At 32.9% G+C, this 14,659-nt stretch overlaps 1 protein-coding gene across 7 annotated transcripts in view; it reads right to left on the bottom strand.

Annotated features, from left to right (window-relative positions):
• VPS50 (VPS50, EARP/GARPII complex subunit) overlaps nucleotides 1–14,659 on the bottom strand; it is a 110,317-nt gene that overhangs the window by 81,627 nt on the left and 14,031 nt on the right. For all 7 annotated transcript variants that reach the window (XM_025046865.1, XM_006911903.3, XM_025046869.1 and 4 more), the window contains 7 exons: nucleotides 9,823–9,945; nucleotides 8,931–9,002; nucleotides 5,996–6,049; nucleotides 5,138–5,208; nucleotides 4,316–4,433; nucleotides 4,201–4,236; nucleotides 2,974–3,056 (listed from right to left, as the gene is read on the bottom strand). In XM_025046865.1, the coding sequence (XP_024902633.1) occupies nucleotides 2,974–3,056; nucleotides 4,201–4,236; nucleotides 4,316–4,433; nucleotides 5,138–5,208; nucleotides 5,996–6,049; nucleotides 8,931–9,002; nucleotides 9,823–9,945 (557 nt within the window). The remainder of the gene's footprint in view (nucleotides 1–2,973; nucleotides 3,057–4,200; nucleotides 4,237–4,315; nucleotides 4,434–5,137; nucleotides 5,209–5,995; nucleotides 6,050–8,930; nucleotides 9,003–9,822; nucleotides 9,946–14,659) is intronic.

The raw sequence follows: 14,659 nt of genomic DNA, 5'->3' as shown, positions 1-14,659 counted from the left end.
TGTCATCACCACCGAATAATTCTGACTAATCTCTCTGTTCCCTGAGCCACCCTGACACTGTCACTACATCACCAAATTTAAAACACAACTCTAACAGTTTTCTCAGGTAAAATCCTATTAAAATGAATTCCTTGGACATTTCAACATATTTGTGCATGTATTTTTACTTATTTTCAGATGATAAGACAAACTTATTATTACATGAATGACTCATATGTAAACATAGCATACTTCTTATATATTGTACTATCTAAAATAAAACAATTATTAATTTAAATCATCATTACAGATCTTTACAATTTCAAAACCTGACCAGGTTCGATAATTGTAGTTACACATCCTTCACATATCACAGTATACATTAGTGGAAAAGTACTTAGAAGTAACTTCGTACTAACTTTAAAAAGCCCAAATAAGAATTACTTTCAAAAACCATTTTTTACAGTTAACCCTCATCAAGTAAGATATTTGCTTTAGCATAGCTAAAATTTTTATTTAGTGGAAAAAATAAAGTGTCAACCCAAGTCATCTGCTCCCTTTATTTCTTGTCACCAAATTTTTACATCCATTCCTTCCTACTATAATAGACAGTGACCTTTTCAAAGTCAATCTCTGTTATAATCCCTGCAAACCCTTAATATATTACTATGTTCTCTATTTTATTTCAACTTTTCACACTTTCCCATCAATTTTCAATTACTCAGGTTTCTCCCTCTCAATTGCTCATCTTTCCTCTTTGTAAAATCTCCTCATTCTATACTTACATTTCAACTAAATCTGTCCCTAAGAAGGTCAACTCTGACTTCTTTGTTGTCATAAAGCCAACAGACAGATATTTTCAGTCCTCACCTTCCTTGACATCTCTGCAACAAAGACTGCATGATCCCTGAACTCACATGCACAATCCCTCAGCTCTTGTCTTGCTAACTCCTCTTGCTCCTCCTTCGGGTCCTCCTTGGTCTTGACCCCCTAAGGAGAGTTAGATCACAAGCTTCCACTGTATGTTCAACTTCTTCTCTCTAAGGTCCAATCCCATCCCACCTGTGCCTTCTTCAGTTCTACTCCTTCTTGATAAATTATATTCTCTAGAAAAAACAATATATTAGCTATATTATGTAGGTTCATCACTATACAGCCAATTCCAAAGCAAAACATCTGGCATATAATAAATGCTCAGTAAATCCGTAACTGCCTGAATTTTGTTTACTCAATCATAAATAAGCTGTTCTCACTACAACAGATTTATCACCAGAGAATGAACTAAATGTATGCTTGCTTCTTCAGGACCCAAAAGGCCTTGTTAAAATTTTCAAATACATTCAACATACTAGAGCTAATTCTCTATTTGCTCAATTTAAAGAGTGTAAAATACATAATCAAGTTTTTAATAGTGACAGTTAATTACTGTCAAAATGATAAAACCAAAATATCACTGGTACTACCCAACTATGTATTTCCTAATCCAATAAAAAGTGTGTTGCTTTAATATGTATAATCCTGAAGAAAAAAATACCATAAATATTTAAATAGCATCTCTACGGAAAAAATATCTAGCCCTTATCCTAGACCAGCAGAGACCCATGATGCAAGAATACATTAAAAGGAAAAAAATAATTCAAAGCTGTATTAATGTTTTGGTCTACCATAATCTTTTTATTTTTCAGATACTAGCAATCAACATCTATAATATCAGTGTGCTCGCTGACTGCCAGAATTTCCATACAGGAGAGACTAAGGGCCTATATTCTAGGATAGGTATGAATTTAATTTGAAACTGGGTTTGCTTGGTAAGCACACTATTTTACTTAGATTGTATGTTTATTTATGATGGTTTTATAGGAATGATGGAAATTACACCTGGTACTGAGCCCTCCTAAGGTACTGTCACCAGTAATATGAAACCTTCATTTTAAATAGACCAAAAATCCATTAATAAAGTTAGAACTAATAGCAAAGGATGCAGCAGCCATTTTTACATAGAACATTTTATAAACAAAAGATATGATACATTAAATATAAACACTTAAATATTACAAACATGACTATTACATAAAGTCAGTTCACACTTAAATTTCCAAAAAAAAACCCATTCTTATCATAATGAGGCAAACACTTGAACCATCTGGATCTGAAAAACAAACTACAGTAACATTCTCAATATTTATAAGGTGAGTGAAGTTAAAGAGGAAGAATTCCCAAGAGATACAATGGAGACATGAACAAATTTATTCTTCTGTACTACTCTACAAAAATGAAATCAATCAGGTTGGAAACAATATGAGTTTAAGAGAGGTGACAAGAAAGGGTAGGATTAAAAATATCTAATCTTTCAAACCTTAAAAATTATTATTTATAATTTTATTGTACTGCCCATTTGTGAACAGGAATGCTAAAAGAACACAGCACTTAATATTAATTTTTAATGTTTACTAACATTGTATGTTACCCAACTCCTACATTAGAAACGAGCAACCTAGGGGTTATTATGCTAAGTGAAATAAGTCACAGAGAAAGATAAACACCATATGATTTCACCTACATGCAGAGTCTAAGGAACAAAAAGAACAAACTAATCAAAAACAAATTCACAAAGATAGACGGCAAACTGGTGACAGCCGGGGTGAGGAATCTGATAACAGCCAGAGGGAAGGAGAGTCGGGGGAGCTGAGATAAAGCAGTTAAAGGTTAAAGAAGTACAAATTAGTAGTTGAGAGATGGTCATGGATATGGGGAGCACGGCATAGGGAACGCATCAGCATTAATGTAATGGCTAGGTGGCGAGCCAGAGGAGAGAAAGAGCTATCAGGAGTATCGTTTTATAAAATATAAATGCCTAACCAATGTACTGTATATTTGAAACAAATAATAAAATAAATTTATTTTTAAAAACAGCCTTAGAGAAATATTTTTTAAACAAACAAACAAAAAAAAAACCAAACAACAGTCAGCTTAAAATTTTTTATATTACCTTACCTTATGCAGCTGTAATGTTTAAAAGTACTGGCAGCTTTCTGACATTCCAGGCACAACTGAATAGCTCCTGGATAGTCTTCCTCCTTAAGATAACAACAGGAAAAGTCATTAGACTGGAAACATTTTTCTTAAAGCCCTGAAGAGAACAAATCTCTGCTCATACTCTATCCAAAAGTTATAGAACCAGAAAATTTTAATTCCTTTTAAATGAGGATTAGAATACCAATGACAGATAATAAAATATAAAGAGGCAACTAGGTCCAGGCCTAAAATGTATGCATAGAAAAAATATTCTGTTCCCTCAAATACACAGTAACAGCTCTCTCAGACCATGGCATGCAGATAAAGCCTATATAGAATTATAAGCTGTTTCACAGGGAAGATGTTCTTTAACTATTAATGTACCTTCTTTTAGTAATGTTTACATAAAATGTATCAAAACAATATGCATTCTACTTGCAATCAACATTCAACAGCTCTACCACCAAGAAAAATATTTTTAAACAAATAAATTTGGGGAAAAAAGTGAAATATTCACTCATTCATAGCCTGAGAATATTTTTTATCACCTAAACAGTAATTTAATGTCAAATGAATTTTTCACATGGATTTCTCAAAACTTAGTTCAGTGGTGATAGTTTAGAAGTAATAGCGAGATTATACAGAAAACCCTAAAATTTTTTTTTTTCTTTAAGCTCATATCTAATTGCAAGAATGCAATTCAAACCACTAGGGATCCTGGGATGATGGCAAAGTCCCCACTTGAAGGAGCTCAAGCCTTAATGGGGAACACAAACATATAACATTAGGCTTTTGTGACCCTTAAAACAACAGTAGATTGAGAATGCTAGGAAAGCATCAAAAACAGATGACTCACTCAGAAAACCAATTAACATATGAGTTACCAAACACAATACCTGACATTACCTTAAATCACTGCTATATGTTAGATAAAAAAGATAACTGTATTGCGATTTGAGTGTAAATACAATCAAAATATACTGAAGTTAACCTTTCCACATTGCTATAAACATGTCTCCAACTAAATTTTTCTAAATGAAGTATATGTCGATAGAAAAATGCTCTAGAATAAGTACCTTTACATGTCTAAAAATGGTCTTCATATCTATCATATATCAATTAGATATTTATAGTGAATTTTTTTCACTATAATTTTCCCGTTTAATATTATCAGGATCATCAAATTTCCAAGCCTCATTAACTTACCTCTAGCATTTCACTTAAGCGCACATCTGTTCTTTGCTGAAAAAACAAAAATCAAAGGTAAAATCTGTTTCAACCATAAAATTAAATTTTAATTTCTAAAAAGTAACATATATACCAATGTTTTTATAGTTCTCAGAGATTTCAGAAGTCCAATCAGCAACTGACGTTTCCTTTGATTTGCAAGAAGACCTAAACTAGCTTGAGTAAAACCTTCCTTTGCGATATTCAAGTGTCTGCAAAAATTAGCAAAAAATAGTTAAATTTTTCTAGTATAATAAAAATACTATCCACACAGAACAATTAGTCAACTAATGAGGTATATCCTGTATCACTCTTAAAATTAGAGATTGTGACTACTATCACAAATTTATCTGACATTCAATCAACAGCTCAATCTAAGCCAGCATTACTCAAAGCATGGTGGGTGGAATGGTGCCAATGCTCAAACTGTTACTGGTCCATCACGAGAAAAGTATAGAAATTGAGAATAAGCACTTAAAGCATTTAGAGCAAAAGTTGACACAATAATTTTATGTTTGATGATTTAATCATTTAGAAATTGAGGTTGTATTTTGTATTTCTGGTTGGGTTTTTTTTCCATTTCCCTAGTATTTTGCTTTTATTGCATTTTACAAAAATAAGTCTGTTACAAGTTGGAAAACTAAAAAAAAAACAAAAACTGGTTTCTCACCATAGATAATTTAAGAAGCACTAATATAAGCAATACAGAAACAGTAATGTTTTTAAGCCATAACTAAATATACAACTTTCCCCACATATCTTTTTAGTGCTGTTTTTAGATCATAATACATGTTCAGTTAATGAATGATATTCTACAAATCTTAGTCATAATAAAAAAATCAATTATCAATATAGTTTCAGTTTTTCTTGAAATGTTTTCCAGCTTAAAAAACAAAAATATCAGCAAATGTAATACCTCCTCCCATTTGTGCAGATAACAGCAGCTAACTGAAGACCTGTCTGTAACGAGGTAACTCTTTCAAGTTCCTATGGAAAGATCAAGTGTAAGTTATTGTTTGAGGCATATTATTTTTTCTATTTGCATGATATCCTAACAAAACCTTTAGTGGGTTTCAAAGAAAAGCCTGCTTGGAAAACAAAAGTAGCAAAAAAATCCCTAAACCTGAAAACTGATGATATATTTTCCAAAAAAGTTATTTAAAATAACAATCTTCAGTTGTTTTTCACAATGACAAATGACAAAATATTTAGTATTGTTTATAAGGAAATCTAGACCCAACTTGCTTTATATAGACATAAACAAATAGTGATAATATATCCATTTAAATGTTTCTACCCAATAGAATTTCACAAGGTAATCAAGTATATGACAAATATGATTTCTGTTTGCTAAATACTTTGACCATGAATGTCTTCATTTGAGCACTAGTAGATATTTCAATGAAATTTGAAGTCTGATTTTCTAATGAAAAAACAGGTACAGCTAGACAATTCCAATTTTATCAAACTTTAAAGCCAGATAGTTATATTGCCATAAAGCACTCATTATTAATAATCTAAGTGTTACAAAGTACATAGAAGCAATTTTCACTGGCCATTCTAAAGTTTGGAAAACCAAAGAGATTACTCTGGAATCAGTTATAAAAACTCTTTCATTTCTTCAGTTTGGTAAATTTCCCTAAATAACCACCCACCCAAATAGTTAATATGTTGCTACAGAACTACAGACAAAATAAATTAAAATATTTCAACAGTTACAAGAGTCACTCAAACTTTTTTTTAATTTCACTACTGCAAATAACAAAGATCCTACCTTTACATAAGCGGGCTGCTTCTCAAGGATTAAATCCGCTACTTTTTTAGAGACCTATAAGAACATGTAATCAAATAAAGGAAGTAAAAGAAAAAAATCTCATGCCTCCTATTACATTTTACATTTAAAATTTTTGTAAGAATATTTACAGGTCTTCCCAATAACTTCTACAGCAGATAGCATGCTATGACCACACACATCTCTCTGGGCTATAAAATTAGTAAAAGAGGTATATAGCACAGACCACAGTGCTTTGTCCTTAACAGAAACTCAATAAATGGTTAGTAAGACTGTTAATAATATGAGTATCATTATCTGATTTAACTAACATGCACAGTGTGTAATCACCTTTAAGGATACAGGATTGGCTTTAAAAGATGAACTTGTTAAGATAAATAAATGTATGATCAATCAAATTTATAGAGATAATATCTGGGAAGCAGCACAACCATGTGCCCTTTAGATCCTTTCATACCACACAAGAAGACAAACATTAATTTGGTCCTCTCCTTTTGAAAAATTGAAGACATGTACTTTTCTAGAATGCTATGAAGGTATCTCAGGTTTTCTTCATCAATTCCATTAATAATGTTAATGTATGCAAGTCAGAATTATAATGAGTTTGAACAGGAGGTTCTTATTTCACATTTTCAGGTGCCCCTGCCAGACTACACTATGAGGTACCACGTCCAGCACAAAGCATGGTGCACTCAAGGTATTTAGTAAATGTTTGCTAAAGAAACGCCATTGGCTCCCTTTCCGAGGCCAGCTGAGAATAAAACATTGCACACACATTCATGTACTGCACGAATCCTTTTATGTTTTCTTAATCTGCTTTGATTTGTGTGTGTATGTATATTTGTTTAGGTATGAATTTGTATAGATGAACCCAAACAAAAAACACACCTAATTTTACCAAATTTGTTTTTATTTTTAAATAGACGTTAGTCTGCACTGTGCCAGGCAGCGTACTTGATGCTTCTCCTACATTATCTCAATTAGTACTCATGATAATAATATCTACAGAAATAGGTTATATGCGTCCTCATTTTCCAGATGAGTAATCTTAACCACAGTAGTAACTCGCCCACAGTCCCACAATAAGTTGAAGGCCAGGATTCAAGCCCATGTTTATCAAATTCCAAAGGTCACTATGCTACATGGCCCTCGTGATGGGGCACATTTCCAAAAGAATACTACCACATAAAGTACATAGATGGAGTATGTATTAAAACATGTTGAAACCAAGAGAAAGAGAAACTGCACCATCCATTTGGAAATCTAATTCTCCAAAAGCACAACATATTTTTCCTACACAACCCTCTAGTGCTCAAAGCCCTTCCTCACACCACAGCTGCTGCCCCCAGGGAGATCCCAGCACCCACTGAGACAAGTGGGTGTAACACAAAAGAAAGAGAAGTATATAGTCATGAGTCACTTAACGATCTGTTACGCATCGTTAGGCAATTTTGTCATTGTGTGAACATCATGGAGTACACTTACGCAAACCTAGGTAGTTTAGCCTACCACACACCTAGGCCACATAGCATAGCTTAATGCTCTCAGGCTATAAACCTGTACAGCATGTTACTGTGCTCAATACCATAGGCGATTCTAACACAATGGTACTTGTGTATATAAATGTATTTAAACATAGGAAAGGTACAGTAAAAGTACAATATAAAAGATAAAGTATATGTGCAGCATGCACGGTGGTGGAGGCAGAAGGAGAGCTGTGGAGGTAGGAATGAAGGGGAGAGTAGATGTCAGGAAGGGAGAAAGGGAAGGAAGAAAAAGAAGAGCAGAGATCAAAGGAGACCCAGAGAGATAAAGCCCGACTGGAGAAATAATAAGAGAGAGATGAGAGGAAAGAAGAGAAAGAGGAACGGGACTAGGAGAAAAGAGAGATAAAGAGAAACAGAGGGAAGAGAAGTGAGTTTGGAGGGGCGGCTCCCAGGCTCACCGACTCCCCAGTCTTCTCTTCTCACTCCCAATCCCAGGCACCAGACTCCAGCAGGCACAGGGTAGGTGGACAGAATGCTTAGCCTCTTCGTCTATTCAAACCACCCCAAACTAGCAGTAAATTAATCATCCTGGATCCAGCCTTTTCTTTCAACATCGCAATCAAAATTTTTGCTTATAATCCATTTTAAACTCATGGAACCACTGTTGTATATGTGGTCAGTCACTAATCAAAATGTCAGTATGCGGCACATGACTACATCTTCCTTTATCTGTCCAATGTATTACTAAAAACCATATCTTAAAATCAAGCAGATAAATATATTACTATTGCTTCTTTACTAGTAAAAAATTAACAAGAGCACATCCTATCACAACTTAATTTTTTACAGTATAGTTTGAGTTTTATAAAAGTACAGCCTAACATTGAGGAAAATATAGAATCACAGAATTTTACAGCATTATAGATAATGCAGGCCTAACCCATCACTTAACGGACTAAACAAAAGAGATTTAGCAAGGCTAAGTGACTTTCCCAACATCACATAATTAAATAGTGACTAGAATTCAGACTTTCTGAATCTTAGCCCTGTATTCTCTTTGGACCTATTTCAACTAGAAGTAGGGGTCTTTTATTTTGAGATAAGAAGACTCCATCACAAAACTATGGGTAGTTTTGCAAGACAAGAAGCCTAAAGGTACTTAGTAATCTGGGAAAAAGTTCAAAATTATTTGATCATATTTATGATTCCAGAGAAAGAACTACAAGTTCTAGAAGTAAATCTATCAAGGTAATGAATGTGAGAGAAACTGAATAGGCATTATATTTTTATATAAATGTATCATTTCAAAGTCATATTAAATAATAAAATTTAATACATTAATATATTAGTTAAACCATAAAATTGCAAACATTACACCTCTCCGCTGTTTCACTTACAGTGTGTCAAAAAGAAATGTGTTTTTTACTTACTGCAGCTTGCTGTTGTTTCAATTTGTCTCTGTATTCCTCTAATTCTTGCAAATTGAGAACAGAAGGGAGCTTCTGAAAAACAAATCCATAAGGGAAAAGCAAAAAATAAATTGTTTAATTTGGTTTCATTTACCCGCACACCTCTGATTTACAAACTACAATGTGTGCATATAAAACACTGTTACATCCCATTCTCATCCATTTCTCCTGTCCCCGCCACTTACTCACTAGACTCCAGACACGAAAGTCTACATACTTTTGTTACTCAACCTTCTGGTGCTCAACTTCTATTCCTCACCCACTATCTGCCCTGCAACTGCCTCCAACCACCTCCAACCTCCAGGAAATTCCAGGGACTCCTGGCCCCTGGGCTGGGAAGACACTGCCTCCATGGCTTGTGGCAGAAGAATGTGAGAAAGTCCCTGACCCTAAGCCTCTACACTACTAGCCACGGGTATAGGTACACCCCTTGTGTATGACAGAACTCAAAACATATTTCCCCTCTGAAATACTTTGAATCATGACTAAACAATCATATAAATGTACATTTATAATTAAAAGTTTTAGAGCTTTTAAAAACATATCTAGTCAATATAAAATAAAATAGAGGCAGCATACTAACATACTGTATGCTAACGATTAAAAAACAAAAGTACAGAAATGTTTCCTGGACCAATATTCTACACCTGCACTTATTTTTACATTTTTTAAAAATAATTACATCTTTAAACAATGCTGACAGTTCGTTTAATCACAGTATGGTTATTACAGACCAGTCTTGGTATCAAAAAGATTTAATGTCCCTAAAAAGCATTCAAATCTTACTCACAAATTCAATCACTGAAAAAACAGGTTTTAAGTAGGTTTTAATGAAATTTTTTTTTTTTTTTACCTCCAGCTCATATTTAACAATATCAAATGAGTCTGTAGAAAAATATACTTGTTCAATACTATTAATTAGTTCTTGTTCAGCTTGAGGGTCACTAGGCTGTTCTCGAAGTTCTCGGAATTCCTCCTTTAAGGGAAAAAAATCACAATTACAATACTTGTAGCTGTTATAATTATACCTGTATAGAAATAAGTAATCATCTGTCTTAATAATCACAAATCTCCTGCGAATGATTCTGACCAAGGAGACAAACTGACAGAAAACAGGAAAGTTCATGGAAAATTAGGAAACAGTCAAAAACTAAAAACTACTCATCTATTGGAGAAAAAGACTAGACAGTTTGAAGATTCGGATTTTATTTTCCATTCTTTATGTGCCAACTAGTAGTTGAGAGAGCTTAGATATTTAATGAAAGGAAAAAATAAAGTAACCCTCTAGTATCTGTCATACATACGTATCACATATATATACATGTTTTAATCATTAAAATCTATCTCAGCACAGATAAACAGAGAACATCTCAATGGCTTCTGGGTCACAATCACCATTAGAACCTAAGCAGCAGACATCCTTCCTTTTGCTGAATATCTCACTGCTCAGCTAAGAAACACTGGCTCCAGAAAAGGTTCACAAGTTTAGCTGTGTAAGTCTATGAGACTTCCCTCAAAGTGTACTAATATCACAATTAATTTGATTATGAACCTAAAGCTATGTATTTGATAAAATGCATCTTTCTGATGATACAGAATGGGGCTTTAATGAATTTATACAAATAAAAAGAGAGTGACAGCAAATTCCTACTCCTGATGTCAGCATCCTTACCCTATGCAATTTTACTGCATAATTGGATAAACCTTCAGTTAACTGGGAAATTTCAATAATCCAGATACTCACTCTCTGCCCCACTAATTAATCCAAGGCATTATTACAGACATATAACAATTTAGTGATTTAATTTTTTATTCAAATTAATCTCAAACATTTAAGTACACAAAAAGGAACTGGTACTTTAAATCATTTTAATCATTAAAAGAATACTTAACAAAAATTCGTAATGAATCATCACTAATTAAACACAAAAATTATATGGTCAACTAGAGGACATTATTTTCCAAATAGAGGTACTCTAGATTATTTTATTGCAGGGCATAGTTTTCATTTGTAAAGAAAACCTCATATAAAAAAGAGGCTTAGAGCTTCTATATCTTATAGACTTTAACTTATATTTTAAATTTGTAAAACTATTAACTATAAAATTATCTTCTGTTAGATTCAAGCTAAAATATTAGAGCAATAAATTTGAAACTCAAGAGAATATTTAACTGTTTGAATATGAAATTCCAGTAAATCTGAGAAGGCAAAATCATATAAAATTCAGACCTGCTTAATTAAAAGTGCATGAAACAGAAAATGCCTATTCAACTTACAAAGTACACTAACAAAAAAAAGTCAAAGGTACAGCCATCACTAATTTAGCATGCAATTAGATACTATGAGTACAGTAAGAAATCATTGGCCTATCAGTGGGAGCTGTATTCCTGAGAGGGTTTATCTACGACACTAATCTGTGTAGCACCCTGAACAACAGCACTGAGAAACAGACTTGGGTCAAACCCATATCACTTGCAGAAGGGTTCCCAACTAACCTATCCAAAGGCAATTCCCTCCCTACATGCAGTGGAAATCTGAAATGACAGTGAGATATGAAATAGAAAAAATCAGAAATTCCTGGCACTCTCCCTCCCTAAAAGTACCAGCTTTAAATTAAATGCTGCAAGCTAAGAAAGAGAATAAAGCCCAAATGAGGAAATGACAATGTTGCCTCCCTAGGAATTCCACAGTACCACAAGCAAATAAATATACCTGATATCATTCAAAAAAAATTTTTTGAGGATTGTAAAAATTGCTAAAATTGAAAAACATCAGGTATGGAGCTAAGCTAAAAATTCAAATAAACAGTAATGAATGAGCACTTTCATCTTAAGTGTATAAATGCCAATGGCATATAACTCCATGCTGCGGTTCTCCATATACTACCCCACTGATTGACCTAAAGGTAAGGGCACTTAGGTTTTAGTTGCAGTTCAGCTATTAACCTTGGGCAACATACTTAGTCTCTCCAAGCCTAGGTTTTGTTTTGTTTGCCTGTAAAGGACACGCTCTCTCTTTCTCTCTCTCAAAATGACAGTGAAACAAATATCCAAAGTTATAAGAATGTCAAAGGGAAAACATGATTTCATTTATAAATATCTCACAACAACCGTGATGAATCTGTAAAAAGAGTAAAATTTGTTTATGTACATAAAAGGTCAAATGTCATTCCTTCCTAGAGAACTAAGCAATTATATCACAGAGAATAGACAAAACTATACAATTTCAAAGAACTGACATGTAACACTTGACACTCTAATCTGGAATAAGGAGGATAAAATTAACAAAGGCAGAAAAAGAAACAGCACACAAAGTAGGATTTAATCCAAAACAAATGTCCAACACTATATTTCTATAAAATACCCTCTCCTTTCAAACAACTTAGTGGCTCCTGTATGAAAACATAAATCTGAATTCATTCAGACAAACTCCATTCTGCTTAGACTCCAAATTACCTTTTAATCTCACTGCACTTGGAGCCTATAAAACTGTCACCTAATCATTCTCTAAATGTTTCATCGCTGTTAGTGCTGCCTGCTCAATCAGATTACACACTTCTTGAGAACTGAGATTTCTCCTTATTCTCCATCATTATGCTCTGTAGTGCCAAAGCACATTGTAGATAATCACTGATCAAACTGAAATTAATGACACAAGTTATATTTAAAAAAAACAAAAAAGAATATAAGAACAAAAAAGAAAAACAACATGTGCTTGTTTTGATAGTCAAATTTTTCCACAAACTCTTAATAAAAGGTTTATTTCTTCAAACTAGAAATAAAAATAAATGTTAAATGATGTTAAGGCTATTTATGCATGTAAATTAGAAAAAAAAACGGAGGCATCTAGATTGCTCATTCTTAAAACAATTACTTCATAATTTTGCTATTATATAAACTGGTTACCTAGGACTGAAAATGTAAAAAATACATGATTTTCACCTAAAACAGAACCAAATTTGCAAGCCAAAATATGTATGAAGCAAAACTTTACATAAACAAAATGAACAAAAGATTTCCTACAAAAATCTGGGGTACAGGTTAACAAATGAAACTCCTTAAACCATATTAACATATATGACTTTTTAAAAAGTTACAATAGTATTAAATACTTAAGCTAAGTTGGGATTAAAATATTTCAGTCTTATAGATTATTATATTATTACTGAAATTTTTCTAGGATTTTTATAGTAAATTTTATGTCACATAGTAACTAAAAAATATATATTATCATTAATAGTGGTATAAATGCTCTGTAAAATTTGAAAATCCAAAATAATTTGCCAGCAACTACAGACTATCAAACATGACACAATTTGCCTGCTAAGGGTAATTTACCACCTAAAATAAAGGAAAAGTACATCAATGTCACCCCAGAATTAAAGCTGGAGAAAAACTACAATTAAAGTATTAAATTAAACTATAAAAAAGATAAAAACAAAAGTTCTTTTGGCAAAAAAGTACAAATCAAACCTGTCTTATGTACTATCATTAGAAAATAACCTGCCTGAAAAAGTTGAAAATCACATGATATCATTATTTGTGGGATATAAACCTAAAAGCAACAAATGAACAGGACAGACAGAGACTCAGGGACATGGACAATGCACTAGTGTTTATCAGAGGGTAGGGGGTGGGGGAGGAGGGAAGAGGTAGACAGGGTAAAGGGGGTCAAATATTGAGGGGTAGGGGGAGGGTGAAGTGTGTAAAGGAGATCAAATATATGGTAGCTGAAGGAAACTGGACTCTGGATGGTAATCACACAATAGAATATATAGATGTCAAATTATAATGAACACCTGAAAATTATATAATTGTATTAACCAATGTTACCCTGATAAACTTAAAAAAATAAAATAAAAAAATAACCTGCCAACTTTCAAAGCTCTGTTAACTTAATCTTTCCCTGTCAAGTCCTATATTTCAATTTAACAATTTTTTTAAACTCCTAAGATGTAAAAATTCTCTATACTAGGTCATACAGAAATGAAGATAAGTAAAATATAGCTTTTCCCTCAAATAAATGCTAAAGTAATAGGAGGGGTCAGATGAATAAACAATAACAATGCAAAGCCAAACATAAGCGAAATACAGAGGGCATCCACGGAGAGTGAGCTCACATATGATGGAAGAGGTGGCATTCAGAAAATATGAGAATAGGTAAAATTTCAAATTTGAGAAATTGGGGAAATAAGGTTACAAATATAAAGCAAAGCATAAGTAAAAACAGTGTGATGGTAAAATTTCAAATTTGAGAAATTGGGGAAATAAGGTTACAAATATAAAGCAAAGCATAAGTAAAAACACTGTGATACAACAGGTTAAGCATCAGAAAGTGGCTTCCTGCAGGGTAGAAAAATGTCATGGGAGACAGTGTGCATGTACACCAAGAGGCAATAAAATGCAACACTTGAGGTTTTTTTTTTTTTAATTCGATATATTTTTATATATGCTAGAACCATATTTTTCCTTTATTAAAAATAAAATATCTTTAACACATATCACTGTGGCAGATGCTATATCAAAAAAAAAAATTCAATATTTTCTTAATATAATAAACCAAGGAGGATTATTTTAGAAAAGTGGTGTACGACAAAAAAGTATTTTAATATTTTAGAGGCTGTCTTTTCCAGCAGTCTCAATACAGTATAAGGTTGCAAATAATACTACCTAGCCTATTTTTCTATTTT

The sequence above is a fragment of the Pteropus alecto genome, unplaced genomic scaffold (assembly GCF_000325575.1).
Source record: "Pteropus alecto unplaced genomic scaffold, ASM32557v1 scaffold21, whole genome shotgun sequence".
NCBI classification, from domain to species: domain Eukaryota; kingdom Metazoa; phylum Chordata; class Mammalia; order Chiroptera; family Pteropodidae; genus Pteropus; species Pteropus alecto.
Note: the sequence above shows the minus strand (reverse complement) of the source record. Positions and strands in the feature narration are given on the sequence as shown.